Source organism: Blennius ocellaris (genome assembly GCF_963422515.1).
Source record: "Blennius ocellaris genome assembly, chromosome: 3".
Taxonomy (NCBI): domain Eukaryota; kingdom Metazoa; phylum Chordata; class Actinopteri; order Blenniiformes; family Blenniidae; genus Blennius; species Blennius ocellaris.
The window spans coordinates 8823695-8838281 of record NC_137652.1 but is presented as its reverse complement, the minus strand read 5'-3'; the positions used below and the strand labels follow the sequence as shown (position 1 = coordinate 8838281).

Sequence of the window (14587 nt, the reverse complement as noted above, 5' to 3'; positions counted from 1 at the left end):
GTGTCAGCTATTAGGGTGCCAGCTCCCATCAGATGTCGTGTAGATGAAGCAGATATAAAAGCTGGATAGAAGATTGCAGCAGTGACTGAGAGGTCAGCACGATCTTTTCAGCATTACACAATATGAAAACCAGTCCAACCGCTCTCACTAGAATTAATTGACTCCCGACATTACCTCCAGAAGCTATCCAAGGTGCAAACTGCAAATCAACAAATGAACCACTGTGGTTTCACCAATGATGCCAGAGAGAACCAATCCCTGAAGTGATGCATCGAACTCACAAAGACGACATTTCAGAGGAAATTAAGCTATTTAAATTGACTTATTCATATTGATACAGAATACGTTGGACATAATTTTGGACACTGAGTTGAATAAAGAGAGTAGAAAGCCAGAAATATATTTGCTAAAATTATTATTATTATTATTATTATTATTATTATTATTATTATTATTATTATTATTGTTATTGTTATTATTATTATTATTATTATTGCAATAGTTTTTAGCTTAATTTATCCACATTCAGTGGTAGATATCTATATATCGAAATCAAATGTGATCCGTTCTCTGTATATAAAACAAAGAGCGTGAATTCAATTGTGACTGTGTGGATGGTCTCACTGCCTTAGCCCTCTTTTATAATGTGTGCGAGGAGGCAGGCCACCAGTGTGATAACACTACATTTGATTTGGGAATGGACACTGTTGTTTTTACTTAGGCCCAATCCATCACCACGAAGTGTGTTTGTATGTCTGCATCAATCTGTATGTGTGTCTGTGTGAGGCTGATAAAGACAGTCTATCACCTCTGTTTAGGTAACGTTTGTCTGTCAAAGGAGCAACGGGTTTGGAAGAGATAGATTGCAGTGACATCATTTTCACACACACACATTAATCATGTGGCAGATTATGGACACAGTTCAGTGATGGTCTTCCTTCGCTTTTGTCCTCGCAATCGCGGAAGAATATATCCGAGAAAATAAAGAGATGAATATGTCTTGTTTTTCCTTCTCGACAGTGGATTATTTTTTTCACCTAACCGAACCTCTGCCCTTCATTTTTTTTGTTTTTTGCAAATTTTGTGCCTACCCACTCATAATACATATAATGAAGACTGCCCGCATGCATACTGATCTACAAGTGCCCTAAATATTGAAGCTACATTGGATGTAAGAGCTTGCGTATAGAGATGTGCCCAGAAATCAAGTTCATGCTTGTATTACTCTTTTTCTCCATTCCCATAACCCTTAGCTGTTGGGGCCATTGTGTTGTTGTTGAGGATTCACATCATTGTTTGTCTCCCCTTGGCTCTTGTGATCCCCTATAAGAACACCAAGCCCTTTGATTGGACTGCCTGACGTCCGGAGGAGATTTACTCTTGTCATGTATTGATCAGGACCGGAGGGCTGTGTGTGTGTGTGTGTGTGTGTGTGTGTGTGTGTGTGTGTGTGTGTGTGTGTGTGTGTGTGTGTGTGTGTGTGTGTGTGTGTGTGTGTGTGTGTGTGTGTGTGTGTGTGTGTGTGTGTGTGTGTGTGTGTGTGTGTGTGTGTGTGTGTGTGTGTGTGTCACACACAGCACTTTTTTGTGTGCTTTGTGCTCGTATGTGCTGTATATTTGTGTGTGGAGACTTTTTTTTTTTTTTTTTATTGTGTGCCAGCAAACCCTTTTGGCCCCTGCACACGCCCCAGGCTGTAAGAACTGCTCTTGAACTGCTAAACAGTGGCCCTGCATGTTGTGACTACTCCACAATACTGTCTGTATATCACTCTCTCTTTCTCACACACACGTGCACACTCTGAAATGTGTATCTCGCAAAGATATTTTGATTTGTCATCTCAAACGCAAATGACAAGATGCTGCACCTTTTTTTTTTTTTGTTCCAAATAGGAATATATATTTATGATTTACGTGCAATAACGTGATTGTTGGATCATCACAATTTAATAAACAATCACGTATTGACACATTTACCAATGAGAACCATACTTAGCAGTGAAAGATATTTCCATAATTAACACCCTTAAAGTTTGTTAGGAACATCATAACTGCTGAACAGCAGTTTTTCTGTATCACTGCCGGAATAATGAACATCTTTCTTTCTTTATTCTACCGTATATATTTTTGAATGGTCCTTTGTGTGGAGAGTGTTTCAGAGGTAGCCAGTTATTAAAGAGGATATCTTTTAGCTGCTCATTTGATCCCCATCTCCTTGCCTTAATCCTCGTCCTGTTTAAATTGGCCCTCTGGCTATAGTGTTTGTGGTACGAGTCAGGCTAAGAGCTCTTAACAACAGCACACGCACACACACACACACACACACACACACACACACACACACACACACACACACACACGCAAAACATTTCACTTATGTATTTCTCGAGCTTGTGTGTGAATGCTTGAATTCTCCCGTCCCACTCCCCTCTCTCAGGATAAAGAATGAGTGATAAATTCAACCCTTAATCTCTCTCTGGATTATTCCACATGCAGGGTTTACAGCAATTGACTGTAACCCTTGAGTAGTGACAGTGAATGTCAATTAGGTTGTAGATAAGAGAATAGGATGCCCAACTGTTAGCTAATGAAGTGTGTATCCCTTTAGGGTAAACACAGCTCTCGGATCACAAAAATGAGCCAAATGGATGTTAATGGATTGTATTTATTCTCCTTTTTATGTTTGAACACAGAAGTAAGTAGAAGGCCATCCATGTAAACGCTCATAGTTCAGGCAGTGCTCACACTATCATAAAAATGTAGTGAAGTCACTGGACCTTCGGAAGTTATGATATTTGACTAACAGTGTATTTAAATTATGACAAGAAGAAAAAAAGGTCTCTCTGCTCATACTCTCACTATTCTCGATTGGAGGGATTTGGTATAATGTGATCTTGCCTCACTGACAACTGCTTGTATGTTTTTTTACGGGAAGTGCACATCTGAGCTTTGCATGTATAGTCATTGTTTTTTTTTATGCTTATGGACATGTATTGTCTCCTTTTCTGCAAGCCTTCACATACTCACTCAGCACTTTCCGATGGGAACGACAACAGCTTTAGTTTGTTTTTTTTTTTGTACTTTGTACACCTGCGTGAAATTAGGAGAAAAGAGTGAAGATGTTTGCTGCTGTTCAGTCATGAGTAATTACCCTTGTTACTTTAATACCCTTAAGTGTTTTTGTATAATTTTGCATTGTGCGAATGCGTTGCACTTCTTGTTTGCTTGCTTGTCCACTGTCCAAGAGCGAGTTGCAACTTTTTTTTTTTTCTTCGTTGTTTTGTGTTTGTGTACTGCCAGTTCTCTGGTCTCCAGCTTTCCCTCATCTGACCATCTATTCCAAGGTCAGCTTTTCAGCAGGCTTACAAGGGAATGATACAGAAGATTATTGCTTCGATCAATAAGCTCAAAATGAAGCAAAGGGGAGTTTACTTTATTGACTTTCTCGTGTACAGTGGCAGTTTTAACATTTAATTGTCTCTCTGTATTTAGAGCAAACTCCCATTTAGTGCCCGACAACTGTGCCATCCCAGGCCTTCCCCGTCTCGCTTGCCATTCACTCGGGCACCATTTGAAACCGCCCCTCATAGCTTAATTATTAACAGTGTTATGCTGCCCTGTTGTACTGTGAGACATTCAGAAAGCAAATAAATAAATGAATGGCTGTATTTTCAGTTTCTCTCCGACTTTTCTCTCTGTGATGCATGATTCTCTGTCTGTGGAGAATTTAGCAAAACTTGGGGTGCGTTTGATATCAAAGCTGCGTTCCCTCAGCTTTCAATCGGCAGGGCAACAAACCCTCAGGTCCACATTCCTACAGGGGAGCGTGAGGCGAAACCGAAGAGAATCTGAGTGTGTCAAACTCAATATTCCTCCATAATGTACTAGGCCTCTCTGGCGCATGCTTGATCAATTTCATTTATTCATCTGCCAGGCAGAGCTATCCCTCTTGTTTTTCTATATCCATTTCATCATCATCTTCTTCTTTTTTTTTTTATTCCTTTTTCTCCTCCCCCCTTCAGGCCCTGGCCAGTGAAATACTTTTAGACGTTCAAGAGGTCAAGCAGCAGTTGATGAAGAGGAGGAGGTTGAGGCAGGCCAACTCCATGGCAGCAAAGGGCGGCCTCTCAGCAAAGTCGATGATCAAAGTCAAATCTATGGCTGCCTCCATCCTCAATATGTCAGAGAATGATCTTGCAGACATAATGGAAACTGATCAGGTAAGGCCAAGGGACAGTGGTTCATCATTTGGTACAAATGCTAACTTGAGGATCTATATTAAGTTTGATTATGCCCACAGAACACAACGTACCTAGAAGAGATTTATTGTTCCAAAAGATTTCGAAACATTTTAAAGGTTTTTGGTTGAGGCTTGCTTAATGATTTATTTGAGACCGGAAAAGAAATTATATCATCAATATCAGTTTGTCTGATGAAAATGCATCTGTGGTGAGTATTTCTGCCTGTTCCTCCGGGAAGCCATAGTGTAGATTGAAATTGGAGGAAAAGGGAGGAAATTGGAAGCCACGGAAGCTTTCTCTCCTGACTTCATTTCACCTGTATCTGTAGGCGTGTTGAAAACCTCTGCTCCGGTTTGACTTTTTCCGATAGATGCATTGATAAAAGTGGGTGGGTAAACAAGGCCGAGCACCAGCTTTTGTGGAAGTGAAACACGCACTAAAGTATGTCATGAATAAGTTAGAAAGTTGCAGTGCAACAGAGAAAAGTGTGGCGCCATGTTTAAAGCCCGTGTTCTCAAGCTCGACAAGTTCAGAAACCTGTCTATACATGAAGCACACCTTCAACTTTAAGATTTAGTAGGGCGCAAGTTGAGTGAAAGTCCAACTTTTTTTTTTTTTTCTTTCTTTCTGGCAAACAAAATCATTGAATGGAAAAACTCTTCCCATTGGCCGTTGACCACTTGTAAAGTTGTAGTTTCACACTTCCATAGATCATACTGAGCCATGTCATCAATTAGCAACTCCATGTTACAATCAGCCTGACCTCCCTGGAGACCCTCTTCCATCTATCTCACGATGAGAGAGGGTGCGCCAGGCACTCACTCACACTTGAAACCAATTTATCCTCTAGGAGAAGAGCTCCTCCCAGCTGATGACGGGCAACAGTTTCTCACTTGACAAAAAGTCCCCATCATCAGAGCTGAAACCCAAGAGGGTAAAATTACATTTGTGGCCTTACTGTGTATTTTCACCAATGGATAATTTCTGTGGGCCACTTGGAGTTTGGTTGGTTTTATGGTTAAAACTTGAGTTTTAATGCAATATTAATAATCAATAGTGTTTTGGCAATGCTTTGTGGATTTATTTTGTCCTACTGTGGAAGTCCAGGGGGCCTCATAACGACTTGTATATAGATGCATATCAATATTTCTCTGCTATCTAGCAGTTTTTAAATGTTGCAGTTATCACAAGGGAGTGAGGAATTATGGGTAGGATGAGGGTGAATGCCAAGTCCGGTCAGATATGCAAGGATAGTAATTTACAACTTAACTGTACATTTAGAGTAGAGTGGTGGTCTGCAAGTGGCAACGTTGCTCAAATACGGTATTTATAATTCAGAATCCTAAAATGAAAATGTATTTTAAAAAAAAGTTCATTAAAGTGATCTGCACAGTATGCGTGACAGAAAATTTACCAGAAACCAAACACTTGAAGCTGAAGCTGTATCTTTGAAATTATAATTACTCTGACCACTTCAAGAGATTGCACAGTCTTTTGTAGCTTGTGCGATCTCTATTGGAATTAACAATGTGGCATGGGGTTAAAAAGATGTTCAACAAGTCCAAGATTTTATAAGTCTATTCATATATTCACTCGGTTGCGTGCTACAGGAGTGCTGAATTAGAGTTCTACACTTGGTGGGACTTCTACTTTTTTGTTTTGCTTTTAAATGCAAGTACTGCAATGCCGGACATATTTGCGTTTCTTTGATTTGGCAGGGGCCTGTAGTCGATAGTACTTGTAAGATATTTTGAAATGTGGTAGAATACTGCTTCCTGGTTTCAGAATCAATGCACCTTTGACTTTCTGCCTTATCAATAATCCTCAGTGAATTATTCCAGACTGTGTTTATACTTTAGGAGAGTTTGACCTTTATGCAATGATCACAATAGTTTTCATATTTTCTCACTCTTGTGCATTCCCACTAGTTTGATGGTTTGTTCCTGCCAAGTAGACTTTTTTTTTTGTAAAAACATTTCACTAAACAGATCTGGCTTTGACAAAGCTGATTATTTAGCTGGTTATTTAGCTGTAGTTAGTAAGAGGACAACAAATAAACCTAAGAGCACCACCATTTGAAAGGATCTCAGGAGAATGGAGAAGATGTTTGGAACGTTATCAGTCCAAAATAATTTTTTTTAAGACACACAGGAAATTGCCGGTTTTTAATTTTATACAATGCATTCATGAACACATACAACGCGAAGCACATTTGCAAGTGTATCCAGGCAGACCCAGCCAGTCCATATTTACTCCTTGTATCATCTTGCAAAGTGTTTCTTTTCTTTTTTTTCCCTCTTTCCATTCCATAGTGTGCTTTAGAAAGGCCTGAGCAGCGCCAGGCTCCCTCGGTAACTTGTTGTTAATGATCCAGATGTAATAAGGTTATAATTGCTCGGCCGGTTTGTTTTCCACCTAATATGAGAGGGTGGATCAGTGCTTTGTAATATATCTACCAAGGGTGGACAAGCACCCACAGTGTTGTGCACATACGGCCTTTCACACATCGCTTTCACCCTCTTGTGAGGGATGTGAAGGCATCAGTCACAAAATAAATCCTCTCTGGCTCAGTTCTCTTTTCTCTCTCATTAATATAATCACACACGAGCTTCAACCTGACGCTCTGTTAAGTTCTCAGTTACTCAACAATCGTTTACAAATTAGACATCCAAGCACTGCTGCTATTACCACAGCCCTTTGTATATGAACGCGAAGGGTAGAGACACATGGCTACAGGTCAGTTCTCCAGACTGATGAATACACACTTTGATCATACAAACAAGTGGTCCCGGCTGTCACATTAGGGTTGCACAGCTGTTGAGGTCAATTGTGTTTGGATGACACTTGACAAATGCTTAAAGTGTGTATCCCTTAAAATCAAAGCAAACTGAAAACTCAAGCTCTCAAAATAACATTTTAATTATCGTTGAACATTCTAAATAAAACCAACAAATTCACTGGAAGCACAGGTTAAGCTTCAAAATCTTTGGACATTTTAAGCGAATGAATATTGTGTGTGACAAAATGGTCTCGTGGTATATAACTCAGTATAACTCTTCTTTCTGACTCCCTTCCTTATTGATGTGAATTTTGTGTATCTTCATTGTGCACTGTTGATGAAATAATCTCCTGAAACAGACTCTTTGAAGTCCCATATCTTGTCGTTATGATTCCCTTTGCTGACTTGCATCATTAAACGTGTACGTCAAACTGCTCGGGTTTTTCCTCTTCAGATCTTCATTTTGTAAGATCAGGGACATTTGTATTCAAACTCACACATACCCCATCTTGCCCCTCCTGCCCTTACTGTGTCCCCGTGCAGAAGAACAAGGCTCGTCGCTTCATTTCCAGTGGCAACACCTGGGGTTTGAAGTGAAGAGGTAGCACATTAGTGCTGAGCTGTACATGGCCATGCTGTTGCTCCTCACCCTGTTCATTAGCAGTAACAAGGCTACCACTCTGTGAGGTCTTTATACATGAGTACTATGCAAAGGTATACTGGCGTACCTTGCCACTGAATCCCCAGACAACTTGCTCAAGGTCCATGCTGGTGCGACGGTACATTTCTGCCCTTTAGCAGCATATTTGAAGAGGCCTACATTAACACACTTTTACATGTTCTCTGGAAACATCAGACCTTGATACTGACTGACTACACATTTTTGCCCAAGTCATCCACCTACAAAATGCTTACATCTCTACAATGTGTTGAAACTATACATACCAAACATCCAATTAAATCTCGAAGGCTGTGCTTTGCTTTAACTCTCTTGTCACTAAGACATAATGGAAGGATTTTGCTTTGTCTTTGCAGCGGACAGCAACATGTTCTGAGGGTCCCAGGGACCAGGACTGGCTAGACCACCTCAACCACATCCTCCAACAGAAGGTAAGGCTCACCCACTTCCAGCACTGACCAAAGAAGTGACTTATTCCTGAACAGGGATTGCACTGAGACGCATTTCGAAACACATTTTTTTCAAAGCTCCAAAAATATATAGTAGTTTTATTTCCCCTAAGAATTTCATTTTAACGCTTACTTTAATCTGTTTTCCTCATATAAGTAAAAATCATAATTAGTGCAATAATGGAACTGGTCATTACGAGGGGGCACAGCAGGTCTTTTTCCCTTGGTATCAGTGCCACAGGGAAGGTAGAGCTGCTAATTGCTAATACAGTCTACTGAACAGTAAAAAAGAACACTGTTTGACTTATTTAGGCACAAAGAAAACTGTTGAGTTTTCTGTTATGGGCCAGTTTTTTTTGCCTTCTGAATATAATTTTTTACTAGATAAATACTTCTGATATTATGTATGGAAAAGAATGTAAGCTAAATTGGTGTTGAGAATCTTGTTCCATCTTACAAAATGGCAAGACGTGTTATACTTTCTTATTAAAACAAATCTGCACCTTTAATTTTATTCAGGTTTCAGTGGCTTTTTTTCCCAAGCTTCAGGTGTTTCTACTTGAAATGGGTCAGTTTAGTATGACTGGTAAACTGCTTTGTCAGTCTTGAGCACAGAAGAAAAAAAAAAAAAAAAACTGCCCCAATTTCACCCAAGTACTGTAAAAGCAGGATGATTTGAGTTCCCAGCTCAATGATCCCTCCTCAAAGCGCTGACAAAAAACAATGATGCAAAAGATAAAATAAAGAAAAGCAAGTACATCCTAACTGTGTGCTGGAGTCTTTGTGTGCGCACAGCCGCTCATCTGTGAGTGCTCTGCTGGAGCTTTGCTCAAGCGCTGTCAACGTCTGCTCGCTGTGATATGTGTATGATTGAGAGTGTCGAGTTTGGATGTGTGTCTTGTCTGTGTTCTTGTCAGCGGCTGCCGCAGGCACTCATGCGTCGCCTCCGCACCACGACACACACCAGACACTGTTCTCTTGTTCCCCAGATCTTCTTCTGACCTTTCCACCTTCCTCTCCCCCTCCCACACTAACACACACACACACACACACACACACACACACACACACACACACACACACACACACACACACACACACACACACACACACACACAAAACACTCTACTGAATCCATGTTTTTCCCTTCTAGCTGGACAGCTCTCAGTCCCTGTTCTGTCTCTCTTTGCCATCCTCCACTGTCCCGCATTCTTATCTCTCTCTCTCTCTCTCTCTCTCTCTCTCTCTCTCTCTCTCTCTCTCTCTCTCTCCCTCTCTCTCCCTCTCTCTCTCTGGCTCAGACCCCGAGGCAGCTTGTTAGTGGGGAACTAAATATTGATTTGGCGGGCCTGTCGATGCCGGGAGAATGAGCTAGTGTCCACCAGAGACCTCGGCACCGGCAGCCTGCTATCGACGTTTTCCGTGGGCAGAACAGGGGAGGTGGAGGGGGGCTGGAGCTTGTGTGCAGAGTGGAGGAGGAGAAGAGCGGAGTATGACAAGGCTGAGACTCGCCCCCAGGTCCCTGTGGGGACCGCTGGGACCACCGCAGTCATCCCCCCTTCACTGAAAACAGACTTTTTCTCTCCCCTTTCAAGTCCATCTTCTTCTGTATTTTGTTTATTTATTTATTTATTTTTTTCCTGTTCTCTGCATCTCGCAGTTTCCTCTCACTCTTTTGTTTTCAAAAACATATTGTATGAAGTGACCACCGGGCTTTGTCACCGCCTGTCTCTTCTGTATGTAAGAGCCAGTGGGACACCTTGTGGGACAAGAGGTGGAGGAAATTGCTGCAAAGATGCTTTTAGTGTCTGCATTTGTTGTTAAGGAGTAGTACTTTCTCCTAATTTTATGTTTTCAAGGCTACTATAATATGTCTGCACCAAAAGTAAGCTGATGCTCAGAAGCCCACATTTTCCACTGGTCACATACACTCAAAGAACTCTCATATGGTTCCCCACTAGTTTCCCCACTCTGTCATAGCTTATGAAAGGCTCACCAAGCAGAACATCTGTGAAGTGAAATGGCCTGGCCTGTCACCCTGCCTGTGACACTAATAATACACTCCCCTAATAGTGATATGATCTTACCCCGAGCTTCACTCACATACTTGTTCGGATAAAAAGACACACAGACCAGAAATAGACCCGGTGAAAGGAAAGATGAGAGAGCTCCATGTCTCTAACTGGCTGGCTGTCACTGAAAGAGGATGAGGATGTGTCCATCGGAGTGTATGTCTGGGTATGTGCACATGTGCGTGTGTGCATGTGCGCACTCACGACAGCCTCATCTTGTCACTGTCAGTGCCTAATGGAGCTGACGGTGGGACAGCACTTTATTATCTCAGTGGCCCTGTCAATAGCAAACCCATCACTCATGCTGCATGGCTGTGTGTGTGTGTGTGTGTGTGTGTGTGTGTGTGTGTGTGTGTGTGTGTGTGTGTGTGTGTGTGTGTGTGTGTGTGTGTGTGTGTGTGTGTGTGTGTGTGTGTGTGTGTGTGCGCAGATGTGAAAGAGCTCAAGAGAGGTATCTATATGCGTATCTGTGCCTCTATGTGAGGGCCATTGTTGGCAATCACTGTCATCTCCTGCCACACATCAGCGTAACAAGAAAGAGAGACATCCGCAACACTTTAGCGAACTGTGTGTTGCAGGAATAAAGACGTGTGACTGCGGATGTGTTGCACTCGCGCTCCCCTCTTGCCAAAGAAGTGCCATAGATTTCTGTAGCCCCCTCGCCGCTGCCCCACATGTCCACTCAAAACGAAATGAAACATTGCATTCATTTCCTCATCTCTCACCTCTACTGGTGAGTTAATGAAATCAAACCCTATGCCTCTCAGTAGAGAGCCACCATAAGCTGTGCTCCATAGCCCGAATCAAGGGACGATGCTATCTAATAATCATGAGCAGGCCAGGGGGTGTACTGTATGGCTCCACCGCAACCTACCATGAATAAGGCCAGCAGTGAAGATGGAGTGTCCATGTGGGCCATGGGGTCCAGGCACCGGCCCGGGGAAGCATTGATTTAATTGCCTTTGGTTTATTTGTGGAGTCCTAATTATTGACTGGAGGTAGAATTTAATGGGCCAAGTCTTTATGAAGACAGGGAAATGACTGGCTTCTGCTGCTGGCCAATAATGAACAGGAGGACCAAGTGCATGCAAACGTGTGCACATGCACGCAAACACACACGTTCCCTCCAGATCATTTTTCAGACTCATTTTGTGTACACACACCTATCTCGAGCCTCATGACAGCATAATAACATTTAAAAAGTCATTGACTCTGTTGATTTCTTTATGAGAGGACAGCGGTTTGGTTTACTGGTATGGGGTGACGCTGAGGGCCAGCTAATATTTACCTCACAATCACACCCAAGGGAGACGTACAAGCATCACTTCTTATCAGCCTCCCAGCTATAACAAGCAGGTGAGCATTACATTAAGACAGTGGTAGAAACACACCAGACCAGTCTGGACTGGACTGGACTGGACTTGGTTATAAAACACCAAAGACGTTTACGGATGGTCTGAGATATTTCCTGTAATTTCAAACCCTGATCTAACTTTGGCTCAGATTTCCTGCGGCTTTTCTGTACAATAGTATTTTGTGTGAACAAGCCCGACTTTATTTATGCCACTTCTTCTCAGGACTTCATCCATATTGGCGCTTCCAAGAGGTCTTGTTGATAACCCCTGGTTTAAGACATCAGTGGCTTTGTTGCTCCAATGTGCTGATGCACTGGAAAAAAAAAAGAAAAGAAAAAACTTTTGTTGTTGGAGCTTTGAGGGTGAGCCGCAGTGTGTTGTGTAGTGTGGCTCATTATGCCTCTGTAATGACAAGGAACAGCTTTGAGTCCCACACTTCCCTCTGAAGGAAAGTGACTCTAATTAAGCCCCATTTAATGATTGCACTAATTAAATCAGCCACTCTTTTTTCTATCTCTGTAAATATGTTTGTATGTGTGCGGAGGGGACACAAGGCGAGCCTTTGTACTGTAAATATGTCACTGGAATGGTGGTGGGGACCAGGAGGGAGTTCCCAAGGGTAGGTTTGAGCACAAGTTAAAAATATCGAAGCAGTCAGAGTTTTTTCTTTTTTCTTTTTTTTTTTTCTTTGCGCACTACATTTCAGAGTGATTACAGGGAAGCTATAGCTATGGGATTATCTCACTCTGGGAACCCAGTCTGGTTGAGGTGATAGGCCAGGTAAATGATCTGTTTGTTATTCTGTTTTAGGTCTTTATTTTTATCTCTTTTGGGTGTGATTACCACTCTGAAAAGTACTGCACTTATTCAGAGACCCGAGGAAGAGAAACAATGTGGATAAGTCCCGATTAAATGGAAAAACGTCATTGAACATGTCACTGAGCAAACACTAAAGGCAATAAGTCTTATCACCTTTTTTTGTTTTCTTCGTGACGCTTTGCTGGTGGCATAGCCTGTTTTGTCGACTTTAACTACTTCTCAGTACATTACCCTTGGCCAATGAGCCATACTGTTAAGTTATGCTCTTGATCGCTGAGTTTTACCTAGAGGTTGCGTCTCTTTTGTATGGATATCACCTTTCTATATTTACACCCCAAACATTCCAGAATCACCTCATTTTCACACCTAATGAGTGTGAAACCTGAAACAAAGACCCGGTGCTTTCCTATGTTTAATCTAGGGTGTATTTAGGTCAGATCCCTAACAAATGCATGTTGCGCACTGAAATGATGTTTCCAAACAACGTATCAAGAAAAGGAGAGATTTTTAATTACAGTATTTGTGGCCCCAAGTGTCCAATTCCCTTTCATATCAGTCTCTTGTGGCCTAAAGGGGAGAAAAGAGAGGGATCTGCTGTGCTGCCGGGGTAGGTAATTACGAAGGAGAGCGAGAGAATAGGCTTGTCGGTGCTTTAGTGATTTTCTTACCTGAGCCCCTTTGCAAATGTGACATATTCATTATTGCAGATAATCAAATGCAAGACTTTTTAGTATGGTGCCTTTGTGCTTTTTTTAATCTATTTATCATGTTGTTGTTGTTGTTATTCCCTCGTTTGATAAATTTGATTTTCAAACAAAAGTGAGAAGATCAAAGATCAAAGAGCTGGGTTTTTTTTCTTCTTTTCCCTTCTGTGATGAAACTACTGTAACTACTTCTCCCTTACCTTGACTAGTGGCCTAGATTGGAGACGACTTACTAGCCAGGGACAGAGGTTCAGCGGGCATCCTATATCTCTCAGAATACACTCTTTATCACCGCAGTCATTTTCACAGTTTTTCTGGTCATTTTGTTGCAGCTGTGGGAGTTCTGGGCTCTCACTACATGAATATAAAAACTGTCAGAAAGTTATTATGTTCCAAGTATGGAGATGGACTCTTCTGTAAGACTGTCGAGTACACAAGTGGTGCCTCGTAGTATACTCGAGTTCAAAAGGAACATCTACCTAATTATACATGAATGTTACAGTTATCTTGATAAGGTGTTGAATAGCTGAGAAAAAAAAAAGAAGCTGTACTGGCTGAGTCCATGCAGACATACCCTCTTATATGTCTTTTAGGCTTTGAGATTCCTCTCCCTCCATTCTCCCTCATTTAGATATCCAGCAGACTTACACAATCTCACGGCAACTCACAAATTGGGCCCTTGGAAATAATTGTGATAACCCGTTCCAAGGGAGAAGACGAAAGAACTGGAATGATCGATCTTTTATGGAGAAAAAAAAAGTTTTGTGTGTAATGCCACTACCAGACAATGGTCACTGGAGTGCTGCAACTTTGAGCTGCTCCTCGCCTTGAGGTGTGCCCCAGGCTATAGTATAGTATTGTCATTTAATTGGCTCATAAAAACACCTTTTGCTTCCAGCCCCTGTCCATGTGTGCTTGTGCGTGTGAATGTGTGTGTGTGTGTGCGCACGTCGATATATATGCACACACGTCAGTGTCAGTGGTTTTGCACGTCAGTTCACTTCTGAAACATGTTCATGGCATCATACCTAGACAAAAGGTCTGCTCTGCAGGGCCTGTTGAATAGTAATGGATGTAAGTTAGCATGGCTTAATGCTACAGTAGCTATTTTAGTGTTGCCAAAGGGGACGGGGCCTCTTGCAAAACAGCGCTCGTGTTGCTCAGCGCCGGTGCTGGTGCTAGCGCGCTCTGCCAAAGGGGACAGGGGCCCAGCTAAATCAACTGTAGCATAACATTAGTGCCAGTTCTTAACACTGCCTTAAGCAGCCCAGGGGAGCCAGCGGAGCAGCTGCATCATAGCTTACCTCCAACCATCCTTCAGGGTGTCAGTCCCCAGCCAATGTGGCAGTTAGATGAAAGGGAATGATAGTCCTGCTTGTCCCGTTTGTGAGCGTGCATGCGAGTGTCTGTGTTTTCTTGTGCCAGAATCTGCTGATGTAAGAAACAAATCCTGGTGAGATGGATCAAAACAGCATCATATTTCATCCAGTTTA

At 42.0% G+C, this 14587-nt stretch overlaps 1 protein-coding gene across 1 annotated transcript in view; it reads left to right on the top strand.

Moving 5' to 3' along the window:
* Nucleotides 1–14587, top strand: part of cntln (centlein, centrosomal protein) — an 83211-nt gene that overhangs the window by 63858 nt on the left and 4766 nt on the right. Inside the window, exons 25-26 of the mRNA XM_080521039.1 lie at nt 4019–4216; nt 8052–8126. Coding sequence (XP_080377165.1) covers nt 4019–4216; nt 8052–8126 — 273 coding nt within the window. The remainder of the gene's footprint in view (nt 1–4018; nt 4217–8051; nt 8127–14587) is intronic.